This window comes from Mytilus californianus, unplaced genomic scaffold (genome assembly GCF_021869535.1).
Source record: "Mytilus californianus isolate M0D057914Y unplaced genomic scaffold, xbMytCali1.0.p SCAF_6, whole genome shotgun sequence".
Lineage (NCBI taxonomy): Eukaryota > Metazoa > Mollusca > Bivalvia > Mytilida > Mytilidae > Mytilus > Mytilus californianus.
The window spans coordinates 18,019,196-18,046,519 of record NW_026262712.1 but is presented as its reverse complement, the minus strand read 5'-3'; the positions used below and the strand labels follow the sequence as shown (position 1 = coordinate 18,046,519).

Sequence of the window (27,324 nt, the reverse complement as noted above, 5' to 3'; positions counted from 1 at the left end):
ACAACACTTGGTCAACACCTCATAAGGAAAATTCAATCCATGTTTGGTTTCATTTCATTCAGTGGTTCTCTAAAAGAAGAAATTTGTATGTATTTCCCATAGGGTTCTATGTTAAACTAAGTCACCCACTGGCCGCCATCATGGAAGATGGATCGACTGCAAAGTAACAACACTTGGTCAGCACCTCATTAGGAACATTCATGCAATGTTTTGTTTCATTCCATTCAGTGGTTCTCTAAAAGAAGACATTTGTATGTATTTCCCGTAGGGTCCTATTGTAAACTAAGTCCTCCGCTGGCGGCCATTTTGGATGATGGATCGGCTGCAAAGTAACAACACTTGGTCAGCACCTCATAAGGAACAATCATGCCATGTTTGGTTTCATTCCATTCACTGGTTCTCTAAAAAGAAGACATTTGTATGTATTTCCCATAGGGTCCTATGTTAAACTAAGTCGCACGCTGGCGGCCATCTTGGATGATGGATTGGCTACAAAGTAACAACACTTAGTCAGCACCTCATAAGGAACATTCATGCCATGTTTGGTTTCATTCCATTTAGTGGTTCTCTAGAAGAAGTTCAAAATGTAAAAAAGTTAACGACGACAGACGCTGACGACGGACGCCGGACGCCAAGTGATGAGAAAAGCTCACTTGGCTCTTTGGGCCAGGTGAGCTAAAAAAGGAAACAGGGGATATTTTTTCGGAGTAAAGTGTGATGCCCATTTTCACTGAACTATACATTCATTGTTAAGGCGCCGACTGAAGCCCGACTCCGGGTGCGGGATTTTGCTGTGTTGTAGACCCATTGTTGGCCTTGGGCTGTTTTCTGCTCTTTGGTCTAATTTTTGTCTCTTCGACAAATTCCCCATTTCCGTTCTCAATTTTCGATATTCATTTCTATAATCATCCTTTGCCCTTTTTATGAAAACTCTATGGTCGCCTCATAAGTGTATAGAAATATTTGGTGATTGGCTTGCAGTCACTTATTCACGATCATTTCACCATTTGTTATCATCCAAAACTCAAAACAAAATTCGTTTTCCAAGGAGAATTCTGAAATATATTCATCTGATTATTCGTTCGGAAAGACATGCGGAACGTCTCGTACGTGATCCGCTTGACAATTTAAAATGAGGGGGGGACAGTTACAAAAGTGTTTGAAAATAGGATATACCTCCGTCATTGAATAAGGTAAGACATTTTATTTTTTATTTGAGATGTTTATTTATAAGAATAATGATATAAGTATACTTAAAACTGTTGAAAACATTGTCAAATTGCTGTTCAAAGTTCCCACAAAAATTCGTTCGGAAAATGCTACGAGAAAATAGCATCTATCGATAAGACTTTGGGTTTCAACCAAGGCTTCCAAAACGGTCATATATTCCGGACATTTGTATAATGTCCGGTAAAAGTCCGGCTGGGCAAAGCATGAACGGACATCTACTTTTTAGTTTTCAAGGCTTAAGAGACGGTCATTTTAACATAATTCGCGATCTTCTTGACCCAACCTTTTGCCTTTAACAGCCACACATTTCCGGTCATAAAAGTGACATGATCATTAAGTACTATCAAAACAACCCCTACTTTAATACCTTCTCATTTTAATCAAGGCTAATTAGTTGTCGAACAGATGAAATCTACCTGTTCAGGTGACAGGTAAACTATTTTGAACCGGACATTGATCGGTCTATTCAAAGTTATTTTCTTCCATTTCAGCGGTTTGCATCTAATTAATTTAGTTAAAAAGATTTAAATTATCAGAAATACATTTACAAATATGATTTGATGAAAAAATTAAAAAGGTGAAAATGAAAAATCGTCATAACCACGTTGTTTGAACCAGAGACATGTCTCTGTTTGAACTAGTACAGGTGTGCGCATGTGCGCAGGTGTGAAATTTAATTATGCATCCTAATTTCTTAAAAAATGCTTAAATTGTCATTGATACCTTTATCTCACGTTTCTTTCAAATATTTTCTTCAAGAAATAACGTAGAAAGAGCTACTTACACTCATTCATGCTTTGCAAACGTACACGGAATTTACGTATCCGTCTCTGGTCCATGTTTTACCATTGTCAAGATAACATCCGGTTTAGATTTAAAAACGAAAGTAAAGTTTTTGACAACGTTATTTTGCACAAATAAAGAGTCTAAACAGATATAAGTACACTGATGTTGCACACTTCGAATGATGCACTGCCAATTCAACAGTTTACGTCAGAAATTTGAATTTGAATCAAAGAAAGTGTAATATCGGTTTTTTTTTAATGTCAATCATTGGGATGGCCAACTCGGCAACTGATTACCATAATTGCCTTTTATTTATTTAGTCTTAAGGGATTAAAATCGGGATAATATATAAAATGTCCGGCTGGCTAAAAATAATTTTGGAAGCCCTGGTTTCAACATTGATAGTAAAAAAAAAAAATCCGATAAAAAACGTTGAATGTAAATGATATGAAACTCGGAAGTCTTATATTATAGGACTACTTAAGGGTCAAGTTGACTTATTTGTAGATCTTACTTTGCTGAACATTATTGCTGTTTACAGTTTATCTCTATCTATAATAATATTCAAGATAATAACCAAAAACAGCAAAATTTCCTTAAAATTACCAATTCAGGGGCAGCAACCCAACAATGGGTTGTCTGATTCATCTGAAAATTTCAGAGCAGATAGATCTTGACCTGATAAACAATTTTACTCTTGTCAGATTTGCTCTAAATGCTTTGGTTTCAGAGATATAAGCCAAAATCTACATTTTACCCCTTGTTCTATTTTTAGCCATGGCGGCCATCTTGGTTGGTTGGCCGGGTCACCGGACACATTTTTTAAACTAAATACCCCAATGATGATTGTGGCCAAGTTTGGTTAAATTTGGCCAAGTAGTTTCAGAGGAGAAGATTTTTGTAAAAGTTAACGGACGATGGACGACGGATGGCGGACGACGGATGGCGGACGACGGACGCCAAGTGATGAGAAAAGCTCACTTGGCCCATTTGGGCCAGGTGAGCTAAAAATAAATGAAATCTCTACCAAAATAAAAAGAATTCTTATATTCAAATCTAACAAATAAAAGTATTTCAATATTTATTATTCTGTTTTTGCAAGAGAAAACAAAAATCGGCATATGACTGACTTTTCTTGCTTTGTGCGTGTTAACTGAACGATATTAGAAAATAAGCCTAGTTCTTTGGTCATACAAAACGTTTGGTAGATTTTGTCATGCTAAACAATTACTGACGATCAAACTGTGATACTGTATCTCATTTAGCAGAAGTCTTCCGAAAATCATCATCAATAAAATAAGTCGTTTAATAGTGTAAGCAAGACTGAGAACGATGAAACTACTTAGCAATGGAGAGATTAGAAACCAGTTTTATCTGTTTTGTTTAAACCTATTCTATGGTATCAGAAAGTACCATTATTTCATCGTTTGTCATGATAAATCAGGAATTAATATTGCAAAAGAAAAATGCAACGAGTTGAAAATCGGAAATAGATACTCTGCATCGTCCTTTATAACAGTTCGATCCGTTGGCTCGGCCTGCAGTTATTCCCTAAGCCGGTCTTGCATTTGTTAGGTAGGAACATCTGTATTCAAAAATTCATCCATATGCTAGGAAGGAATATCAGGCTCCATTTTGTCAAGCACCAGGAGAAGAGTAAACTAGTAAATAACAGCAAACTTAAATTGACGTTAAAGTGATTCCAACGATATATGAATTTTACGTTAGAACACATTTTCATGTGTAATCAAAATTAAAATTTCTCAACTAGTTTTTCACCGATCGTTGTCAATTTTTTTACATTGAGTTGGCATTAGATTTTTCTGTTTAATTAATAAAAAATCTGATTATACATAATTTTTGCCGTAAGGGTCGTTTTGGCTTGTTGGGCGTCATATTGTTTCAACATATCAATTGTTTCAAGTTCATGAAAAGACATTTCAGAAAGTGAAATATAACAATTATAAAGCATTGACATTTACAACCACCACTCCCCCCCTCCCCCCCAAAAAAGACCCAAAATATATCCAAGACTCAATTGGCAGGGTTTGATAAAAGTGTTTCTTAACCAAACATTGTAGCGCCACGGGCTAACAAACTTTGCTTCCAAATCTCACCACTGTTCCCTATCGATTTCAAAAAGAAAAGTCACTTTTCCCTATGATTCTGAATTAGTGTGAGCCCTGCACATCCATTACTGGTATTTGATCAGGGATGGGGTCATTGAAATTGTAATGGTAATTAAGTGTAATGCAATTTCAATTTTCCATGTAATTGAATGTAATGTGAAATTGAGCATTTTTTTAATTACATGTAATTTACAATGAAAAAAGCATCTAATGCTAAATTACTTTTGAATTACATGTAATTTTATGGTGATAATGATAAGAAATTGTGTTAATATAATTATTATTTATTTGACATACAGAAATGTTTGCTAAATAGTCTTAAAACTTAAAATAAATGTGAAAATCATATATTGGTGTTGTTCAGTTTTTAAGAAAGGTCTTTATCTAAATAGATTGATAACATGTATATACATACCATCAATACATGTATGTATGGTTAAACAAATGTGTAAATCTTTCTAAGACAGTTCAGATAGAATTTCAAATCACTGCACACACTCATTTTGTCAAATTAGTATACACAAAAGGATTATAGAAATTAAAATTATCAGCTGTAAAAACAAATGGCAATTAATTAGACTAAAGGTATAATAAAACAGCCTAGGGACAATGCCACTATTACATGTATGTTATCTAATTAGCAAAATATTGCTAATATTTAGACATTATACATTGTTTGTACTAAAATCATTTTCAATCTAGTGACAAGCATTCTTTTGAATAATTGTAAAGTAAAAAAAAAACATGGACAAATTTTTAATTTATTTATAATTCATTTATTTATATAATGTTTATTTAAATGCTTCATTTCTGAGTTGTCAAAATACCCCTTTATGTATTGGCAAGTTAATAGGAACACATTCCCTCTTCTATCAACACATCTTATGATCAAGCAATACCTGCCACATCAGCTCTTGTCCAAACAAAATTTTCAAACCAGAGAGATGCAGACTAAATGACAAAACATTAAAAATACTAATGATGATCAAATGCAATGCTAAAACTATGTTGTAAGCTAACATGAATATTTTTAAAATGCTATATATACATGATATACATGTAATATATATTGTTTAAAAAAAGTTATGATGAAATGTAATGTGTAATTTAACTAATTACTATAGTAAAGTAATTGTAATTTAAATAATTACATTTCAAAAACTGTGTAATGTGTAATTAGTGTAATTGATCATTTTTGCAATGTAATGTGTAATTTAATTAATTACATTCCAATGTAATTGATCCCAAGTCTGTATTTGATGCCTAAAATGTTTTTCAGCACGTTTGTGCCTTCATTGAGAAACAAGTCTACACAAGTATATATTTACAGTTAGTGTACATTGTATGTGTAAAATAGAGTGGAATTAATTTTGACTCTTTTTTAATGGACATGGAAATGTGTGAATTGTTGTCTGTCTTATAACTTTAAGCAACTAACCTGTCTTTGTAGTTTTACTGGATGAGGAAATAATAATCTGTGTACACTTGCAACTGTAGCTACTAAGATTACAACACTATCATGGGACTCTGTTATTGATATTCCATCTAAAATCTGGGTGTCCTGAAACCGGAACATCACATGAGAACCAACTAGGTCAAAGTCTAGACTCTGTTCAACCAATTCAAGAATATCTTTACTGGTTTTCCTAGAAAAATCATATAAAATAAAGTGAGGAGTTTGCTCCAGTTGTCAATCATCGTTGATTGTTTAATGCTTAAAGTTTATAATCGGTACAAGGGCATCATTTGTAATCATCACTGCAGACATCTTATATTTCACATCCCACCTTTTATGGTAATATTCTTTATAAAGCACAAAAATATTGAAATTCACCTTAAAAGCTAACCAAACCTTTTAACATAAATAATTTTAATGTATGTATTGCTGTCAGTGGCATAGCTTGCATGTAATATTGTATGCTCAGATGCTCAAGCATCCACATTTTGATAAAAAAAAAAATGTTCGTTGGGAGTTAAACGTGGTGGTATCCGAGAGTAACAAGGGTTCAGATACGAGGATAACGTCCATCATTTCCCAAGCAGTCTTTCATTTAGGATCAATTTGTTTATGTAAACAAAATGGATAAATCGCAGAAAAATGTTCTTACTTTCTGACTTTTTTGATGAAAAGTCTATGTTGTAGGCTTCGGCAAAAATAGAGGACGATGATACGTAGACTCGCATAGAGATGTGGAGGAAGCCAGAGTGCCCAGAGAAAACCACTGACCTTCAATAGTCAATTAAGATTAATGATGTTGTCTCTTTGACACATTTCCTGTTTCCATTTTCAATTCTATACAAACAGCACAAACAGAGAAAAGGTTGCAACCATTTAAAATCAACTTGAGAACAATGATAAGTCTATAACAAAATGCATGTGTTGTCATGCTTAGCATACCCCAATAGTAATTCAAAATATTGGAAAACAGGAAGGAGTCAGGACATGTAGGTGTCCAACAGATCCAATAAACAGCTGCGTCATGAGCGCATGATAGGCCCATCACATTTTTCAAAGAATAAAATTAAATTAGAAATTTATGAAAGTCAAAAGGGAACTTACATCAATACATGTAGATATAAACAATTCACCAAAGATTCATGAGAACTGCCAAAAGCATTTTTGAGCTATTGTCTGAAAACTGGAAAATCCCCCTTTTTTATGAATACCCTGTAACTCAGAAGCGTAAAACTTAAATTTATTAAAGTCGAAAGTGAGCTTTTCTCATCACTTGGCGTCTGTCGTCTATCATCCATTAACTTTTACAAAAATCTTCTCCTCTGAAACTACTGGGCCAAATTTAACCAAACTTGGCCATAATCAGCATTGGGGTATCAAGTTTAAATAAAATGCTCCGCAGGGCGCAGCTTGATACGACCACAGAGGTCGAACCCTGAACAGTTGGGGCAAGTATGGACACAACATTCAAGCTTGATACAGCTCTGAATTTGGATTGTGATTAAATATTTGACACAGCATAGGTTTCTGACACAGAATGAATGTGGTCTAAGAACTTAAAAATTTTAAATTGGACATTCACCTATTATGGTCCAATATCCAAAATCTAAATACATGGTTAGATTCAGCATATCAAAGAACCCCAAGAATTCAATTTTTGATGAAATCAAACAAAGTTTAATTTTGGACCCTTTTGACCTCAATGTGGACAAAGTTGATAACGGGGCCCAAAAATCTAAATACATGGTTAGATTCAGCATATCAAAGAACCCCATATATTCAATTTTTGTTGAAATCAAACAAAGTTTAATTTTGGACCCCGATTTGGACCAACTTGAAAACTGGGCCCATAATCAAAAATCTAAATACATGTTTAGATTCAGCATATCAAAGAACACTAAAAATTCAATTTTTGTTAAAATCAAACTAAGTTTAATTTTGGACCCTTTGGACCAATTTGAAAACGGAACCAAAAATTAAGAATCTAAATACACGGTTAGATTCGGCATATCAAAGAACCCCAATAATTCAATTTTTGATGAAATCAAACAAAGTTAAATTTTGGACCCTTTGGACCTCAATGTGGACCAATTTAAAAACAGGGCCCAAAATCCAAAAACTTAATACACGGTTATATTCAGCATATTAAAGAACCCCAAGAATTCAAGAATAAAACCCCATTGAAATTGATCAAGAAATAAGCAATTTATAAGAAGTATCTTCTTTTGCACAATACTGTGCAATTGAATATTTCTTGCTATTGCGCAATACTGTACAATTGAAAATTTCTTGCTATTGCGCAATATTGTGCTATTGGATATTTCTTGCTATTGCGCAATACTGTGCAATTGAAGATTTCTTGCTATTGCGCAATACTGTGCAATTGAAGATTTCTTGCTATTGTGCAATACTGTGCAACTGAAAATTTCTTGCTATTGCACAATACTTATTATATAAAAATTTACACATCCTGTTTGGTGTGTATCTCCTACCATATCATTATTTGCTTTTAAATATAAATCAGAAATAACCAACTTTAAATGGAAAATTTTAAAAGAAAAAAAAAAGAAAAAAAAGAAAAAAAAAGAAAGAAAAAAAAATCCCCCCCCCAAATTTTTTGAACCCCCTTATGATTCATCACCCCCAAACTCAATCCCAGCCTTTCCTTTGTGGTATGGTACCTTGCAGTACAATTTCAGAGAGATCCATACACTTGAACACAAGTTATTGTCTTGAAACTAGAAAAATGCTTATTTTTGGCCCCTTTTTGGCCCCCAATTCCTAAACGTTTCAGGCAATTACCCCCGAACTCAATTCCAGCTTTCCCTTTGTGATATGAAACCTTGTAGTACAATTTCAGAAATATCCAAACACTTACACACAAGTTATTGTCATGAAACTAGAAAAATGCTTGTCTTTTGCCCCTTTTTTGGCCCCTAATTCCTAAAATTTTGAGGCAATTACCCCCAAAATCAATTACAGCCTTCCCTTTGTGATATGGAACCTTGTGGTACAATGTCAGAGAGATCCATACACTTACACACAAGTTATTGTCTGAAAGTTACAAAAATGCTTATTTTTGGCCCCTTTTTGGCCCCTAATTCCTTAACTGTTGGTACCATAACCCCCAAAATCAATCCCAACCTTCCTTTCATGGTATTGAACCTTAAGGTAAAATTTCATGGAGATCCATTCACTTAAACTAAAGTTAGAGTGCGAAAACCAGTGTGTCTTCAGACGACGCCTGACGACGCCAGACGACGACGACGACGACGCCAACGTCATACCAATATACGACCAAAATTTTTTTAATTTTTGCGGTCGTATAAAAATATAGTGTCAAATCTTTCATATGGATTTTTTTGTAAAAAAAAAAGATGCAACATTTGCAGATATTTTTACTGGTCTTCCTTTATAAATATGCATTTCTTTAAACATAATTTAAAAGCAGTGTAAGGGAAGTAACCAAAACGTTGTATTTGGATTACCTCCCTTACACTGTTTTAAATTATCTTTATTGTTCATTAACCATTACTTTATACATAATTTAAAAGCAGTGTAAGGGAGATAATTTCAATGATGTATTTGATTTATCTCCCTTACACTGCTTTAAATTATGTTTTGTACTAAAGTATTTGTCCATTAACCAGGACAACCTTGTTTTTCCCCCTTTTTTGCACCTAATTCCTGAACGGTTTGAGCCATAACCCCCCAAAGCAAATCCTAACCATCCTTGGTGGTATGGAAACTTGTAGTATAATTTCAGAGAGATCCATACACCGTTCCACAGTTATTGTCTGGAAACAAGAAAATGCTTATTTTTGGCCCCTTTTTGGCCCCTAATTCCTTAACTGTTGGTACCATAACCCCCAAAATCAATCCCAACCTTCCTTTTGTGGTATTTAACCTTATGGTCAAATTTCAAAAAGATCCATTCACTTAAACTAAAGTTAGAGTGCGAAAACCAATGTGTCTTCGGACGACGACGAAGACGACGCCAACGTCATACCAATATAGGACCACAAAATTTTTTTGCGGTCGTATAAAAATGTGTCCTGTGACCTGGCCACCTAACCAAGATGGCCGCCATGGCTAAAAATAGAATCTGATGGGGTAAAGTTGTTCATTAGGTCAAGATCTATTTGCCCTGAAATTTTCATACCAATCAGGCAACCTGTTGATGGGTTGCTACCCCTGAATTGGAAATTTAAGAAAATTTTGCAGCTTTTGGTTATTACCTTCAATATTATTATAGATAGAGATAAACTGTAAACAGCAATTATGTACGCAAAGTAAGACCTACAAATAAGTCAACATGACCAAAATGGTCAATTGACCCCTTAAGGAGTTATTGCCCTTTATAGTTAATTTTTAACAATTTTCATAATTTTTTTAATTTTTTGTAAATTTTTACAAAATGTTTTCCCCTGTAACTACTGGGCCAAGTTCATTATAGATAGAGATAATTGTAAGCAGCAAGAATGTTCAGTAAAGTAAGATCTACAAACACATCACCATCACCAAAACACAATGTTGTCATGAATCCATCGGTGTCCTTTGTTTAATATGCACATAGACCAATGTGAGCGACACATAACTCCAAAACGTAAAATCTAAAATTTATAAATAAGGAAAGGGAGCTCACGTCAATAGATATAAACAATTCACCAAAGTTTTATGAAAATTTGTTCAAGTGTTTTTTGAGTTAATGTCCGACATGTTGATGACGGACGGACAGACAGACAGACAGTATACCATAAAACATCCCGTATACAAGTGTTTAAAAAGTGCACACACCTTACCAGTTGAACTGCTGACCAAATGTAATGTTATTCTATTCATTAGTACTTGAGAAAAGTGAAAAATTTATCAGTTAACAATGGTTAACAAGAATTTGGTGTTGGACAGATCCAAAAAGTTCTCACACATTACAACTCATTACTGTCAAATAAAGACAAAATATATAACTCAAAGTTCAATTGTACTTGACTGTTGACAAAAGTGTAACTGTATTTACATATATTATGAAAATTTAAAAAAAAAAAAAATATTTAAGGGCAATATCTTCAATAAGCAATCCCCCAATGCTTTTAGTAATATTGATAATTCTAAGCCAATTTATCCTTTTCCTGACTTGTTGTTTAGTCATCTCAGTACTTCATTGGTTAAAGTTCAATTATGCTGTCAAATTTTCTTGCTTTCCTAAAAGTATAGATTTTAACATTCTTTATCCTCATCAAATTTTCAACATTTAATATGATTTTTTTCAAACCTATATAAGGCAATTACATGTGTATTAAATGCCTTTTACTTTTATGTTCCAATTTAAGTTGTGGTGGCCATGTAAGTAGGATAAAATTGAGAATGGAAATTAATGGGGAATGTGTCAAAGAGACAACCCCCGACCATAGAGCAGACAACAGGAGCCTGTAATTCAATGGTTGTCCTTTGTTGCTGTATATCATATTTGTATTTTGTTTATTGTTTTTTTAAAACTAGAGGCTCTTAAAGAGCCTGTGTCGCTCACCTTGGTCTATGTACATATCAAACAAAAGACACAGATGGATTCATGACAAAATTGTGTTTTGGTGATGGTGATGTGTTTGTAGATCTTACTTTACTGAACATTGTAACTACTTACAATTATAATTTTACTGAACATTCTTGCTGCTTACAATTTTCTCTATCTATAATGAACTTGGCCCAGTAGTTTCAGAGGAAAATATTTTGTAAAAATTTACAAAAGTTTACAAAATTTACGAAAAATTGTTAAAAATTGACTATTTATATAAACAATAACTCCTAAAGGGGTCAACTGACAATTTTGATCATGTTGACTTATTTGTAGATCTTACTTTGCAGAACATTATTGCTGTTTACAGTTTATCTCTATATATAATAATATTCAAGATAATCACCAAAAACGGAAAATGCATAATTTTTATTGAAATTGGGAAATTGGTTTATTTTTTTTTTTAACCCATCTCCGATTTTTGCTAAACTTGACTGTCTGTTTTGCACAGTTTTATCACGTATATTTTGATTGTCAGACATTATCAACCTGAAAGGTACTTTTTGGGGAGGGAAAGATACTTAATGCATTGAAAACCACATGTGTTACAAACACCGTGATGATTCTGATCAGAAACCTGGATCTCAAAAGTGCTTTCATAATATCAAAACAATAACATGAATACGCAATTTACATTCATTACTACCATTGCCATCCCTTTTGGGAAAAATGTAAAACTTATTGGGAGGAGATTTAAGCCATTTTTTTTAGTAATTGGGAATTTTCTCTAAGGGAATAAGCCGAATTTTGGATGTAATTTGAGGCAAACAATATCACTGCTTAAATAACCAATTCAGGGGCAGCAACCCAAGAACAGGTTGTCTGATTCATCTGAAAATTCTAGGGCAGATAGATCTCAACCTGATTAACATTTTAACCCTGGCAGATTTGCTCTAAATGCTTTGGTTACCGAGATATAAGCCAAAAACTCATTTTACCCCAATGTTCTATCTTTATCCATGGCGACAACTTGGTTGGTTGGCTGGATCATCGGACACATTTTTAAAACTAGATACCCTAATGATGATTGTGGCCAAGTTTGGTTAACTTTGGCCCAGAAGTTTCAGAAGAGAAGATTTTTGTAAAAGATTACAAAAAGTTGTGAAAAATTGTTAAAAATTGACTATAAAGGACAATAACTCCTTAAGGGGTCAACTGACCATTTTGGTCATGATGACTTATTTGTAGATCTTACTTTCCTGAACGTTATTGCTGTTTACAGTTTCAGATTCATCTGAAAATTTCAGGGCAGATAGATCTCAACCTGATTAACATTTTTACCTCATTTCAGATTTGCTCTTAATGCTTTGGTTTCAGAGACATGAGCCAAAATCTACATTTTCCCCCTATGTTCTATTTTTAGTCATGGCGGCCATCTTAGTTGGTTGGTCGGGTAATCGGACACATATTTTGAAACTAAATACCCAAATGATGATTGTGTCCATGTTTGGATAAATTTGTTTTAAGTTAAAGTTAACGACGACGGACACAGACGCCAAGTGATGAGAAAATAATTCAGGCTGTTACTTTTCTCGTTTTAATTTTACTTTATCTGGATTTTTTATTTGAAAAGGTACTGCATTCCTTCAAATAGAAAGATATCTGCAGCTTATAGGAGACACATATTTCATTTCTCTTTTCCACTTTGAATGACACCCAAATTCATCAGATATCAAAAGACAAATAAATACATATGTATATCTAAAATTTCTTAAGCAAACAATGGGGTTATATGTGAAATTAAAGTTTCACACAGAACATGCAAACTAATAATTACTATCCTAATAATATAGAAGATTTACCAGTAAATGAAGCGGTTACGAACTGAAGACTGTGATAAGCCACTGTCATTGTAAGTGTATCCTCCACAACTATCTGGAACTTTGATATCTTGCAAAGTACTTGCTGATGCACCTAGTCAATAAACATAACATGAAATTATGCTAGCCTGCATTATAAAAATAAGGAGATGTGGTATGATTTCCATTGAGACAACTATCCACCAAAGTTCAAATAAAATGATAAGGATGAAACAAATAACTGGAGACAATGGTGTTACAGCACAACATAAGAACAAACTATAATCAGGTATGGTCTGGTTTGTTATATATTATGTTAATATTTGTATAACAGTTATATATAAAGAAGATCATCTTATTAACTCTACAGGCAAATTTTCACCTGTGTACAAAGTAAAAGGTGCAAATTGAATGTTATTGTAGCAATAAAACAAGGGACACATGTATCGCTATTTTCATTTGATGTTTCACATTGTTTGTTATTCACTGATACTCTGACTTTGCTGAAAACAGTACATTACATACGTTATCTTAAACATATTCTTTATATTTAATAAAAACAAGACAATCCCTTTCTTCTGTAAAATTGTTTAGTTTCTTCATCTATCAATATAATAAAACTAGAGGCTCTCAAGATCCTTTGTCGCTCACCTGACTCAACTTTGGTTTTGGAAATCTGACATGTAAAAATATATAAAAATCATATCAGATCCCCAAATAATGATTGAGTCCAAATTTGGTTTATTATTGGTCCTGTAATTTAATAAAATATCCTGGTGGCCTTCTTGAACAGTAAATCATTCCATTGAGTGGTTCTCTAAAAGAAGATTAACTGCTGGTACAAACACTCAGCATGAAAAATTGGCAAAGAATGTCAATCAGATCAATCAGATATCATATGTATAAAAAATACTTTTGAAGTACTTAATACAATTGTGTGTGATGTATGTCAAAATGATTGTTTTGATTGTTGTTGTAAACATGTGTCTTCTATAAACATGATAATAAAACATGATTAATGAAAGTAACCTTACTAAGATCCACCAGCTAAATATAAATAATATTTATAATTCTGGTAAAAATAAAAGGATTAATCACAACCCTGAATCTTTAATGAACACATCAATTAGACAAAATAAAACTATTCAAGATTATACCAACATTTATGGCCACTCCAAAAATGGATTAAAATTAACATGCCATAATATACAACATATTTTACCTAAAATTGATGAAATAAGGGCTAACTTTAAAAATCTTCATAAATCACAGAGACCAGATATCATCGGTATGTGCGAAACATTTTTAAATGAAAAAAAATACAAGCAGGATTCAAATGAGATCAATATTCCTGGCTACAGCTCTACTAATGCAAGAAAAGATAGAGAAAACAGGCAAGGTGGAGGCTGGATAGTTTACTTTGATAACAATATTAAATATGAAAGACTAACTTCATTAGAAAGTGAAAACATCAAAACTATGTGGTTTAAAATTTTCCCAAAACATAATGAGTCTTTTTTATTATGCTTTGTATACAGTCCACCAAACAGTCAAACTTCCTGGTACGATAATTCGAAAAAGAATTCATAAATGCCCTCTCTATAAACGATAATATTTTATTGATGGGTGATTTTAATATTGATTATATGAAGACCCTTCCTATTAGATGGTCAAATTTTATTTCAACATATGGTCTTCATCAAATGGTTATTGACCCTACTCGAGTTACTTCAACTAGTGTCACATTAATTGACCATATTTACAGCACTAATCCAACAAATATTATCGATGTCACAGTGCCATCTTATGCCCCAAGTGATCACTATCCCATTAGCTGCACTGTAAACAGATTTACTAAGCTTATCAAGGATAAATCTGGTTCACATTTAGAGATCCAATACAGAAACTTCAAATCATTTAATGAAGAATTGTTCTTAAATGATTTGTCTAAACAACCATTTAATGTTATACATGAAATAAGTGACCCAAATGAAGCAATTGATATGTGGTATTATCTTATTGTTAATGTTTTAGATAAACATGCTCCTGTTGTAACCAAACGGGTAAAATATAAATATCAACCAGAGTGGTATACAGATGAAATATGCAAATCAGCTTACCAGAAAGATTATTATCATAAAAAGAAAGATACGGATAATTATAAGAAATATCGGAACCTAACAAATAAACTGATTCGTTCTTCAAAATCTAAGTATTTTATGGATGCCATCAATAATGATAAAAACTGTAAAACTCTATGGAGACATTTAAAAGATCTTAACTCTACAACGAATCATGATATTGATATGATAACATACGAAGATAAGAATCTTACGGATAAAATTGACATTGTAAACTGCTTAAATGATCACTTTAGTTCAGTGGGAGAAAAACTTATTCCACATCCCCATTCTAACTTTGAATCAGAGAAAATAAACAATTATGTGAAATCCAAAATCAATGATAACAAGTTGTTTTCACTGTAAACTGTCTCAAATGGTGATGTCTTTAAATATCTCACAAATCTAGATATTAATAAATCAACCTGGACCGATGGAGTTGGCCCAAGAATATTAAAAGTATCAAAATCAATAATTGTAGATTCTCTTACTCATATTATAAACCTTAGTTTATGTACATGTATATTTCCTGATATTCTAAAGTATGCAAAATTAACTCCAATTTTCAAAGCCGGTAATAAGGATGATCCTAACAATTATCGTCCTATCTCAATTTTACCTGCAGTGTCCAAGATTTTTGAGAGGACTGTGTTTAAACAATTATATTCATTTTTAACTAAATACAACCTACTAGTACAACAATCTGGATTTAGAGAAAAACACTCATGCCACACAGCACTTATCAAAATAATTGAAAAATGGTTAGATGAAATTGACAAAGGCAATTTCACTGTTTTATTTCTAGATTTTAAAAAAGCATTTGATACTGTTAACCATAACATCTTATTATCGAAACTTAATTTATATAGATGTGATGATCACTCTGTTAAGTGGTTTTCGTCCTACCTTTCAAATAGATTGCAAAAGGTTAAAATTGGAACAACTGAATCAGGATACAATAATGTAACATTCGGGGTCCCACAAGGTTCCATATTAGGACCTTTATTATTCTTAATCTATATAAATGATCTCCCGTTTACATTAAAACACACAGAGTCTGAATTATATGCTGATGACACAACTTTGCATATATCGTCTAAATCTATTTCAAACTTAAACTCTTGTTTAAATAAAGACTTTGCTCCGTGTTGAAGACCGTACTGTGACCTATAATGGTTTACTTTTATAAATTTTGACTTGGATGGAGAGTTGTCTCATTGGCACTTATACCACATCTTCTTATATCTATTTGAAAACATAATTGAATGGTGTGCTGAAAACAATATGATAATAAATAACAAGAAGTCCAAATGTATGCTTATGGGATCTCAGAGAAAACTTGAGAATTGTACTGATGTCTTGTGTGTATTATCGCAAAATCAGACATCATTTGACAATGTGGAAGTAGAAAAACTTCTTGGTATCCATATAGATAAAAATCTATCATGGTCAATTCACATAGATAAAGTATGTGAGATTTTTTCAAGCAGATTATACCTGCTAAATAGATTATCCATCAATATCAATGTTTAAAGAACTTAATTGGATGACCATTTTTACACGGATAAAATATTTTTAAGCCATTTTAATGTTCAAATGTATGAATGGACTAGCGCCAGATTATCTTACTAGTAAATTTACTGCGTGCAGTGATCTATATAGTTATTCTCTTAGGTCAACAACATCTGGACATCTTCATTTACCAAGGCCAAAGTCTGAATATTTCAAAAAGACTTTTCAATATTCTGGTCTAATTATTTGGAATAGTTTGCCAAATGTTATAAAGGATTCAAGTCATATCGAAAGCTTTAAGGTGAAATGTCATTATGTGCTAATCTTTTTTCCACAAAATAAAATGAGTAGACAAACTTTTTTTTTTTTTTTTCTTAGGACATTCTTGCCATGCTTAAGTTCTACAGTCTGTTTTCATGCTTGTGTATATAAATTTGTAATTGTGTACATCTCTATTGAATATTGTGTTATATGCATTGATTGTTATATGTATTAATTGTTCATTTTAATGTGTGAAGGCCTTGTGTGAGATTAACAATTGTATGTTAAATGAGTTACCTTCGTTAAATAAAGAATTTATTATTATTATTTTTATTATAAGACATTTGTATGTATTTCCCATATAGGGTCCTATGTTATACTAAGTCCCCCACTGGCGGCCATCTTGGATGATGGATCGACTGCAAAGTAACAACACTTGGTCAGCACCTCATAAGGAACATTCATGCCATGTTTGGTTTCATTCCATTCAGTGGTTCTCTAAAAGAAGAAATTTGTATGTATTTCCCATAGGGTCCTATGTTAAACTAAGTCCCCTGCTGGCAGCCATCTTGGATAATGGAATGGCTTCAAAGTAACAACACTTGGTGAGCACCTCTTAAGGAACATTCATGCCATGTTTGGTTTCATTCCATTCAGTGGTTCTCTAAAAGAAGAAATTTGTATGTATTTCCCATAGGGTCCTATGTTAAACTAAGTCCCCTGCTGGCAGCCATCTTGGATAATGGATCGGCTTCAAAGTAATAACACTTGGTCAGCACATCTTAAGGAACATGCATGCCATGTTTGGTTTCATTCCATTCAGTGGTTCTCTTAAAGAAGAAATTTGTATGTATTTCCCATAGGGTCCTATTTTAAACTAAGTCCCCTGCTGGCCGCCATCTTGGATGATGGATCAGCTTCAAAGTAACAACACTTTGTCAGCACCTTGGAAACATTCATGCCATGTATGGTTTCATTCCATTCAGTGGTTGTGATGAGAATAGCTCACTTGGCCCTTCGGGCCAGGTGAGCTAAAAAATATGAAAATCACTTTATACTTGAAGCTAAATAGTCTTCTTGTAGCTAAATTATTTTTCTTGTCGCTTCTTGACGCTTCTTGTCTCTAATTAGTGAGACCCTATTTTTTATTTGCAAAAGGGATGAGACCAAAGTTAATCAAAATTATAATTTATATAGTCACTCCTATCTGAGACTACTATAACACAGAGATTGGTCACTATCGATTTATCGGATTATCTGAATCTCCGGAGTCCGGTATAGTTAGCTACGTTAGTTTAACGTAGTTTCGTATTTAACCGTAGTTTCGTATTTGACCATAGCAGACGACATATATGTCATATATCACCTAATCACTGAGACTACTATAACAGTATCGGATATTATTATTTTTCTTTTAAAAATAAATTAAAAACAAAATTGAATTAATAAAAAACTAGAGGCTCTCAAGAGCCTGTGTCACTCACCTGATTCTACTTTGGTTTTGGAAATCATGCAAAAATAGAATAAAATCATAACAGATACCCTAATAATGAGTGAGGACAAATTTGGTTAAATATTGGTTATGTAATTTAATAAAAAATCCTGGTGGCCATCTTGAACAGTAAATCGGCAACAAAGTAGTAACACTTCATCAGCACCTCATAAGAAACATTTATGACATGTTTGGTTTCAATATATTCAGTACGTGGTTCTCTAAAAGAAGACATTTGTATGTTTTGTCCATAGGGTCCTTTGTTAAACATTGTCCCCAGCTGGCGGCCATCTTGGATGATGGATCGGCTTCAAAGTAACAACACTTGGTCAGCACTTCATAAGGAACATTCATGCCATGTTTAGTTTCATTCCATTCAGTGGATCTCTAAAAGAAGACATTTGTATGTATTTCCCTTAGGATCCTATGTTAAACTAAGTCCCCCCCTGGCGGCCATCTTGGATTATTGATCAGCTTCAAAGTAACAACACTTGGTCAGTACCTGGAAAGGAACATGCATGCCATGTTTGGTTTCATTCCATTCAGTAAGTTCTCTAAAAGAAGACATTTGTATGTATTTCCCATAGGGTCCTATGTTAAACTAAGTCCCCTGCTGGCAGCCATCTTGGATGATGGATCGGCTACAAAGTAACAACACTTGGTCAGCACCTCATAAGGAACATTCATGCCATGTTTGGTTTCATTCCATTCAGTGGTTCTCTAAAAGAAGACATTTGTAAATATTTCCCATAGGGTCCTATGTTAAACTTAGTCCTCCATTGGCGGCCATCTTAGATTTTGGATTGGCTTCAAAGTAACAACACTTGGTCAGCACCTCATAAGAAACATTCATGCCATGTTTGGTTTCATTCCATTCATTGGTTCTCTAAAAGAAGACATTTGTATGTATTTCCCATAGGGTCCTATGTTAAACTAAGTCCCCCGCTGGCGGCCATCTTGGATGATGGATCGGCTTCAAAGTAACAACACTTGGTCAGCACCTCATAAGGAACATTCATGCCATGTTTGGTTTCATTCCATTCTGTGGTTCTCTAAAAGAAGACATTTGTAAGTATTTCCCATAGGGTCCTATATTAAACTAAGTCCCCCGCTGGCAGCCATCTTGGATGATGGATTGGCTACAAAGTAACAACACTTGGTCAGCATCTCATAAGGAACATTCATGCCATGTTTGGTTTCATTCCATTCAGTGGTTCTGTAGGAGAAGTTCAAAATGTAAAAAGTTAATGACGACGATGGACGACAAACGCCAAGTGATGAGAAAAGCTCACTTGGCCCTTTGGGCCAGGTGAGCTAAAAAAGGAAAATAGTTTTTATCTTTCAAATGTAGTTATCTCTGTTCATATTTAAATTTTGTTTTTAATCATTAATCATTTGTTAATAGTTTGTTATTATGCGGCCACTCTTGAAAATGTGAATGTGATTAATCTTATCAATCTTACAGTTACATTGTTTTGCTACACGTCCGTTAATTGTATCTAATATACAAATATTTTACCTGTAAAGACATGTAGTCTCAAAAGCATGGGAGATGAATTTTTACAGCTGGGTGCCCAAGATACATGAGGCTCCGTTTATTGTAGTAAACTTTTATTCTATACTTGTAAGGTATTTTCACTGCTGAGTGCCCAATATACATGTTTATTGTAGTAAACCTCATGTTTATTGTAGGAAACCTTGTCAAAAATCGTCGGTGCACTAGGATTCGGTAGGGAGTTGATGGGGTTATATAGAATGGTGAATAAGGGGCAAAAAAAGTATAGAATGGAGAAAAATGGACCGACAAATAAAGAATAGAGAAGAGAAAATAGTTAGGTGATAAAATTTAAAGAAATGAGGAAAATGGCATAGAAATTATAGGAAATAAAGAACCCCCATCCAGACCTTCATTCAGATTATCCAACGTAAATTTTATTTTTGAAACCATTTTTTTCGGTTTCAACCCCCCCCCCCCCCCCCCTTTTTTTTTAAATTTCAGTCTGATAATTAGGTGGTGAGGTTTTTTTTCTTATCACATTCCTTTCTAAAGAATCAGTTTAATCAGGATGCCTTTCTTAGGTATACATGATAATTAAAAGGTTTAATAATTCAATCAATTTAGATCAAGTTTTTGCAAACAATGTAATTAGCGGCGATCACAGAAGAGAGAAAAAATATCATTAAAGGTAAATGAGTAATTTCCTTACGTAACAGATCAGCAAAGAGGTTATAACTTCAATGGATACATAAAGCAAAGATAAGCCCTACAAATTATATATATGTTCCCAAAATATCGCCGGCATTTTCATTTTTCAATTCACAATGTCCAGTAACATTGATTTTTTATCTTGGGATGATAGTGATCTCAATCTTGATCTTTTACTTGGTGAATATACTGCATCAGATATTGAATCTGAGGATGACTACGTCCCTGCTGCAAAGACTGCAAAAACTCCAAAAGAAGCATCAACCGCAAGTGCATGTAAATCAGAACGAAGAAGCTTCCAAATTACATGACTAAACAATCAAAGTATCTAACAAATTATCTCTATGTTAACATATTAAAATAGAACCACATTAGTGTAAATTACAATAACATTTTTTCAACACCAGAAATATGTGCCCTCTTTCAAAAACCCAGACAAGGAATTTTGTGTTTCAATACAGAGCCATAAAGTTTTTGAAAATTTGAATATTGTCTATTGTTAAGGTGTCGTATGTTTTAGTTATATCGCTATGCTTTTTGTAACCCAAATAATTGAGCCACTCAGATGAAAAGAGTTGTGATCTGCTTTAGTTTTTTTAGCCACAGCAAATATAAATGTGCTTGTTCAATGTCAGGTGACAAAACATGTTAATTGTTGTCGGCATGATGCTTTATAAATAGGTTCCCTATAACATTTTTCGTTGGGTAACTGCTGACTGTTTACCATGTGAAAATTCTGAAAAGCCAAAAATAATGCGGAATGTATAAATACGTAGCAATGTCAGATCTAAACAAGAATGTTAAATATGATAGCATATGTTGATGTCAACTTTCTGTAAATTCAACTTAGATTCACAACTGCTTGTCAATGGCAAATATTTCATGTACAGTCAGTCTGATTAAACCAAAATGAACTATTTTCAAATTATGTTTAAAGTTTGTTTTTATGTTATGTCGTTACACCAATGTCCCATGCTAGTGGTGGTGATGAGCGCCTAAAAAAAATTAACATTGTCACATTCTTTTTGTGCCTGTAATTCAGTGGTTGCCGTTGGTTCATGTCCATCATATTTGAATTTTCGTAAATTGCTTTGTTAATGTAGACACTTCGTTTTCTCTCGTGAATTGTCATATAATTTCCATGTCAGGGACTTTTGAAGCTGACCGCACAGTATAGGTTTTCTTATTGTTGAAGGTAATTACGGTGGATTCCAATAACTAACATCCACTTCATTGAACTTCATTTGAACTAAAGTAGTTGTCTGATTGGCGATCATTTCAAAAATATATAAAAATCTCCTTAAAGTTTTTATTTGTATTGCTACAAGTGGCTATTCCTTTAATATATACAGATGTGTGGTTACTTGTGTGTTTTTTTTTTCATTGAACTGTCATCCAAACTGATTATGTTTGTGAATTTCTGCATTCCTGTCTTTGTTTTAATGTATATAATAATAACAAGAGTGCACACGCTGAAATGTCTCGCCTTCTTTACTAATCATTGATATTATGTTGATAGTCCTAAATATAAAGCTTTATTACAACTGTCACATAAACTTAACATTAACCAAGTAAACTAAACATTGACCAATGAACCATGAAAATGAGGTCAAGGTCAGATGAACCATGCTAGGCAGGCATGTACAGCTAACAATTCTTCCATACAACAAATATAGTTGACCTATTGCTTATAGTTTAAGAAAAACAGACGAAAACACAAAAACTTAACACTGAGCAATGAACCTTGAAAATGGGGTCAAGGTCAAATAAAACCTGCGTGACTGACATATAGATCATAAAATATTTCCATACACCAAATATAGTTGAACTATTGCATATAGTATTAGAAAAAAAGACCAAAACTCAAAAACTTAACTTTGACCACTGAACCATGAAAATGAGGTCAAGGTAAGATGACACCTGCCAGCTAGACATGTACACCTTACAATCATTCCATACACCACATATAGCTGACCTATTGCATGCAGTATTAGAAAGAAAGACCAAAACTCAAAAACTTTACTTTGACCACTGAACCATGAAAATGAGGTCAAGGTCAGATGACACCTGCCAGCTAGACATGTACACCTTACAATCATTCCATACACCAAATATAGTAGACCTATTGCATACAGTATAAGAAAAACAGACCAAAACACAAAAACTTAACTATAACCACTGAACCATGAAAATGAGGTCAAGGTCAGATGACACCTGCCAGTTGGACATGTACACTTTACAGTCCTTCCATACACCGAATATACTAGACCTATTGCTTATAGTATCTGAGATATGGACTTGACCATGAAAACTTAACCTTGTTCACTGATCCATGAAATGAGGTCGAGGTCAAGTGAAAACTGTCTGACGGGCATGAGGACCTTGCAAGGTACGCACATACCAAATATAGTTATCCTATTACTTATAATAAGAGAGAATTTAACATTACAAAAAATCTGAACTTTTTTTTCAAGTAGTCACTGAACCATGAAAATGAGGTCAAGGACATTGGACATGTGACTGACGGAAACTTCGTAACATGAGGCATCCATATACAAAGTATGAAGCATCCAGGTCTTCCATCTTCTAAAATATAAAGCTTTTAAGAAGTTAGCTAACGCCGCCGCCGCCGGATCGCTATCCCTATGTCGAGCTTTCTGCGACAAAAGTCGCAGGCTCGACAAAAATGTATATTCAAAGACTTAAATATTTATTTCTCCATGTAAGACAAATTCAATGAAATTAAAAAAAAAAGTCGCTTTCTCCTGTAGTACTTCTCACTTCTTCTAATGTGTGATTTCTTTCTGGGGGCATTCCTACAATAAAGAATATATTATGAATAAAAAGAAATAATCTTTGTCAAGTTTATAGCATAGGCAATTCATTAATTTTTAAGACATTAACCTGAGACTGAGGCTCAGCAGTAATTGACCAATCATGTCAATATGGATCAAAACAGTTAAACTGATAAAGGAAGCAGACCAAAGGTGCATGTACTATTTTATATCATGTTTAATTTGGGTCAATTATTTAAAAAAAAAATAGGTCTATTTAGGAACTCTTGGTGTAGACATACTGGTATTTCACATGGTGACACATTTTCATTGCATAAAATTATTATACTAGCATGTATAGACTGCAATATATATTATCAAGGGAACCAAATATAAATCTAAATTTCTTTCATTAACAATACAAATTCACCTATCAGATCTCATGTTGTGTGTATGCACCTTGTCTCGTGTGTTTTTCAGTTTTGCTGCAGAAATTTACTGATACAGAAAAATTGGAATTTCATATAATTACAAATTCTACATCATTACATCAGTTAATTACTAAGGCTTGCACATACATTATCCGGAAAACAGGTTGTTCATCTGAATGTAAATTATGGGCGAGTTGCTCATTGACCCGGTCCCACGGACTGGTAATAACTCGAGGTTACTTTCCGGTTTGGTCGGTAATTTCAAGTCTATAACTGCACTTATTTTATTTAAAGTGCTTATAAACAAACATTTATGAACATGTCATATCTAATATTAACACTTACCGGAACATAACACTCTTTATAAATCCACATTTGTTAATTATTATTTTCTCTTTTGCTGTCAAAAATGGCGGTTGAATCCTTCTCGTCAATCATTGCGAGTCACGTGCCAGGTCACGTGATCGACGACTTACAATTAATTACTATTTGACTGGTCAGTACCGGAAGTGACCAATCTCTGTGTTAAAGTAGTCTCAGCTCCTATGAAGAGTGACAGTCTACTAACTATTCCGGCAAAATTCTACTTTTCAAAAGAAATTGCTTTGCTGATCATTTTTGTGATGTATTAATCAAATTACATATTATATCCCTCTTTTTTCCCAACCTGATAAATCATAATACATGATTTTATACAGTATATGACATTTTAAATTCTCCCTCGCCCTGCTCGTCCGAATTTAAAGTATTTAATCTCTTAATTCAATAGGCTATTAAACAAGACAAACACAGATATAGGATTAGTTGCTCGCAGTTACATATTATTTTCTCTTGCGATACAATATTTTATTTTACTTTATTGTACAGATTTCTTCAATCAAACAACATATAAATACATGACATATAACATTGTTCCTCTTTCGCATCATTTCTTTTTCCTCGGCTAATACATGTACCTCCAACGCCTATACGTACAATAAACATAGCAGCAACTGTATATATACCAGTGTGACCAACTTCAATTCGACGTAACTGTGAGCACCTTCGATACTAATACATTTAAATGCCAAACTTTATATAGTACCATTAAACCCTACCCGTAGAAACCGCCAAAACTTTCCTCGTGCCTTATGCAGCTAACATCAAACTTTATAAATAGTACATACTGTTGCAGAACTAGTTATACTAGTTTCCATCTATTAATAATTACTACAAATAGCAAACGGGAAAAACCCAATTTCAAACGAAATAAAATATTTGTCAATGCTAGCCTAGTACTGTATACGAGTATTGTGGTCGACAATACACCTTATCACTATTTGTCCGCCATTACTGGACATCACACAGGTTCCCGTAAAATTTTGACGTCACAATACAAAATATCTGACGCCACAATGGAAAAGTGATTGTTGTATGACATCAAAAGTTCAAGCGACAGATTCTAGGGTCAGAAGGGAATAGCGATAAGGTGTATTGATGTCCCCTCCAGAGTCCTTTTTAGCAGTGTTATAATAATCTTGGATATAAGTGAATGTTCTGCAACACAAAACGTAGAAATAAATGTTAAATAAAGGGAAAATTAATGTTCGATCTATATCCCGCAATGGTGGTAAGTCGTGCACTTAAGGACATTTTTTATTTTATTTTTTTGTAGACTTAGCTTTGTTTTTTATATTACTGTGTATTGTCAAGCTTGGTTACTCATAATTGTTTCTCAGTCACTGAATGTACGATGTTGTTCCATACTGCAGCAGCTGACCCGGTTTGTTTACATTCAAATTCTAATGGCTTCAAAACCACGTGACACATTGAATCGTTATATCCAATCAAATTGCTCTAGTGTCAATTAGGTGATTTTTTAGTACAAGGCAATTATATTATTTGTTTGTATGATATTGCTTTGAAATAGTTTGCAATAAATTGGGGGTTTATTCAATAGGAAATCTCTTTATTAGCCATGAAATTTGATATCAATGGAATTTTATATGAACATTTACTTATGGTCAGAATATCGATCTCTTTATATTGAACCAATTTTTTTTTTTATGAAAAATATATGTATATTGTTTTTTATTGACCTACTCTATATTCCTGAACAAAAATATGGCATGATTATCGTTTGTTTCCCAAGGTTTTTCTTTCAATTTGGATGGGTTTTTTTTCGCGGGAAAATCGCGTAAGACGTAAGGTGCTTGCCATTTTGAAATTCTTAAAAATACGTTTTGCTTGGCCTGTTTGGTCTGCCATTAAGATTGATGACGCTTAATGGAATGTAAACAAAGCAATGGAGGCCGGAAGAGGGGATTTCTGAAGTTCTGGAATGTTTATAGGCATTCGGAAGTCAGGTTTTAAACGGCCATTAGAAAATTGGCATTTTTGTACAATACTTTAGAATAACAATGAAAACACATCTTTAGAAATGTTTGCTTATTTAGAAGAGTAGAAAAAATGTATTCTGCACTAATTTTGTACGCTGGTATTAGCGTAGTGACGTCAATGCGGAGTTTTCCCGTGTGATAAGTACAATAACAAAATCCGAACGAACCAACATTATGACCGATTATAGACTACGGTAGGATAGATCTATGCCAGGTGATATAAAAAGAAGCCGGTCTAAATGCATGAAATGGCAACTGGTGTAAAAGAAAATTCAGTTTGCAATACGTCAACTAATGATAGTCAGATACCTGTGTTGACGTTTATTTCTTTCCATCTTGTTCCCACACTTGAGGAAATTGAAATTTCCCGGTATGTACATCCACTCATGCTTTCCGCCATTCTTTATCATCCGTTTTCAGGTGATTTCGCCCCGATTCTCGTTCGCACTAAAAGTCGTTTCGCCCCAATTACAGGGCGATTTCGCTTTCTCGATTTCCAGATTTCCAGATTTCGTGATTTATCGATTGCCCGTGAGTTAGGCTTAGGCATGTAGGTGTCATATCACCGATTCAAAATTACTAGCTATATATTCAACATAACATTTTCAATATCGATGCAGGACGTGACGGCCATACTGCCATGACGTCAATAGGATGTATCGGCCATACCCCGAAAAGATGAAACGGCCATAGGAGAAAAACGACTATACTTTGTAAAGGCGTATCGTCCATGTTTTTTTGTTTTTTTTTTATAGATGTTATATATGAATTATTTTGATACTTATAGATGATTATCATAACTTTTAAATAAACTATACTGTTTTTACATTATTTATCATGTTTAATTTTGTTATATCCTTTGTTTATGCATTATATCAGAGACATATATACACAATAATAAGGGAAAGCTTGGCCGACATGGACGTTATGAAAATTTTTTACACGGACGTATTTTTTATTAAAACCTTTTCATTCGAAAAGGAATAAAACCATTTATGAAATGAATTACTTTTCCCAAGACATACTGGTTTTGTGTAAATATGTTGAATTTTTCATTAAATCACCCACTTTGATGCAATATTCTCGCTGTCGGCCACGTTCAATCTTTTAAATATAAAGACATGGCCCCTGTCCATGTCTTCAGTCAATTAACTTTTGCATCTTTAGAGAATAATTAT

General features: G+C 33.5%; 1 protein-coding gene across 2 annotated transcripts in view; it reads right to left on the bottom strand.

Annotated features, from left to right (window-relative positions):
• Window positions 1–26,842, bottom strand: part of LOC127705750 (nuclear pore complex protein Nup160-like) — a 240,824-nt gene extending 213,982 nt beyond the window's left edge. The window contains exons 1-3 of one of the 2 annotated variants that reach the window (XM_052210099.1): window positions 26,456–26,842; window positions 12,976–13,087; window positions 5,584–5,791 (exon numbers count right to left, since the gene is read on the bottom strand). In XM_052210099.1, coding sequence (XP_052066059.1) covers window positions 5,584–5,791; window positions 12,976–13,087; window positions 26,456–26,546 — 411 coding nt within the window. In that variant the 5' untranslated portion in view covers window positions 26,547–26,842. The remainder of the gene's footprint in view (window positions 1–5,583; window positions 5,792–12,975; window positions 13,088–26,455) is intronic. The other variant, XM_052210098.1, reaches the window with a different exon arrangement.
• Between the last annotated feature and the right edge of the window lie 482 nt (window positions 26,843–27,324).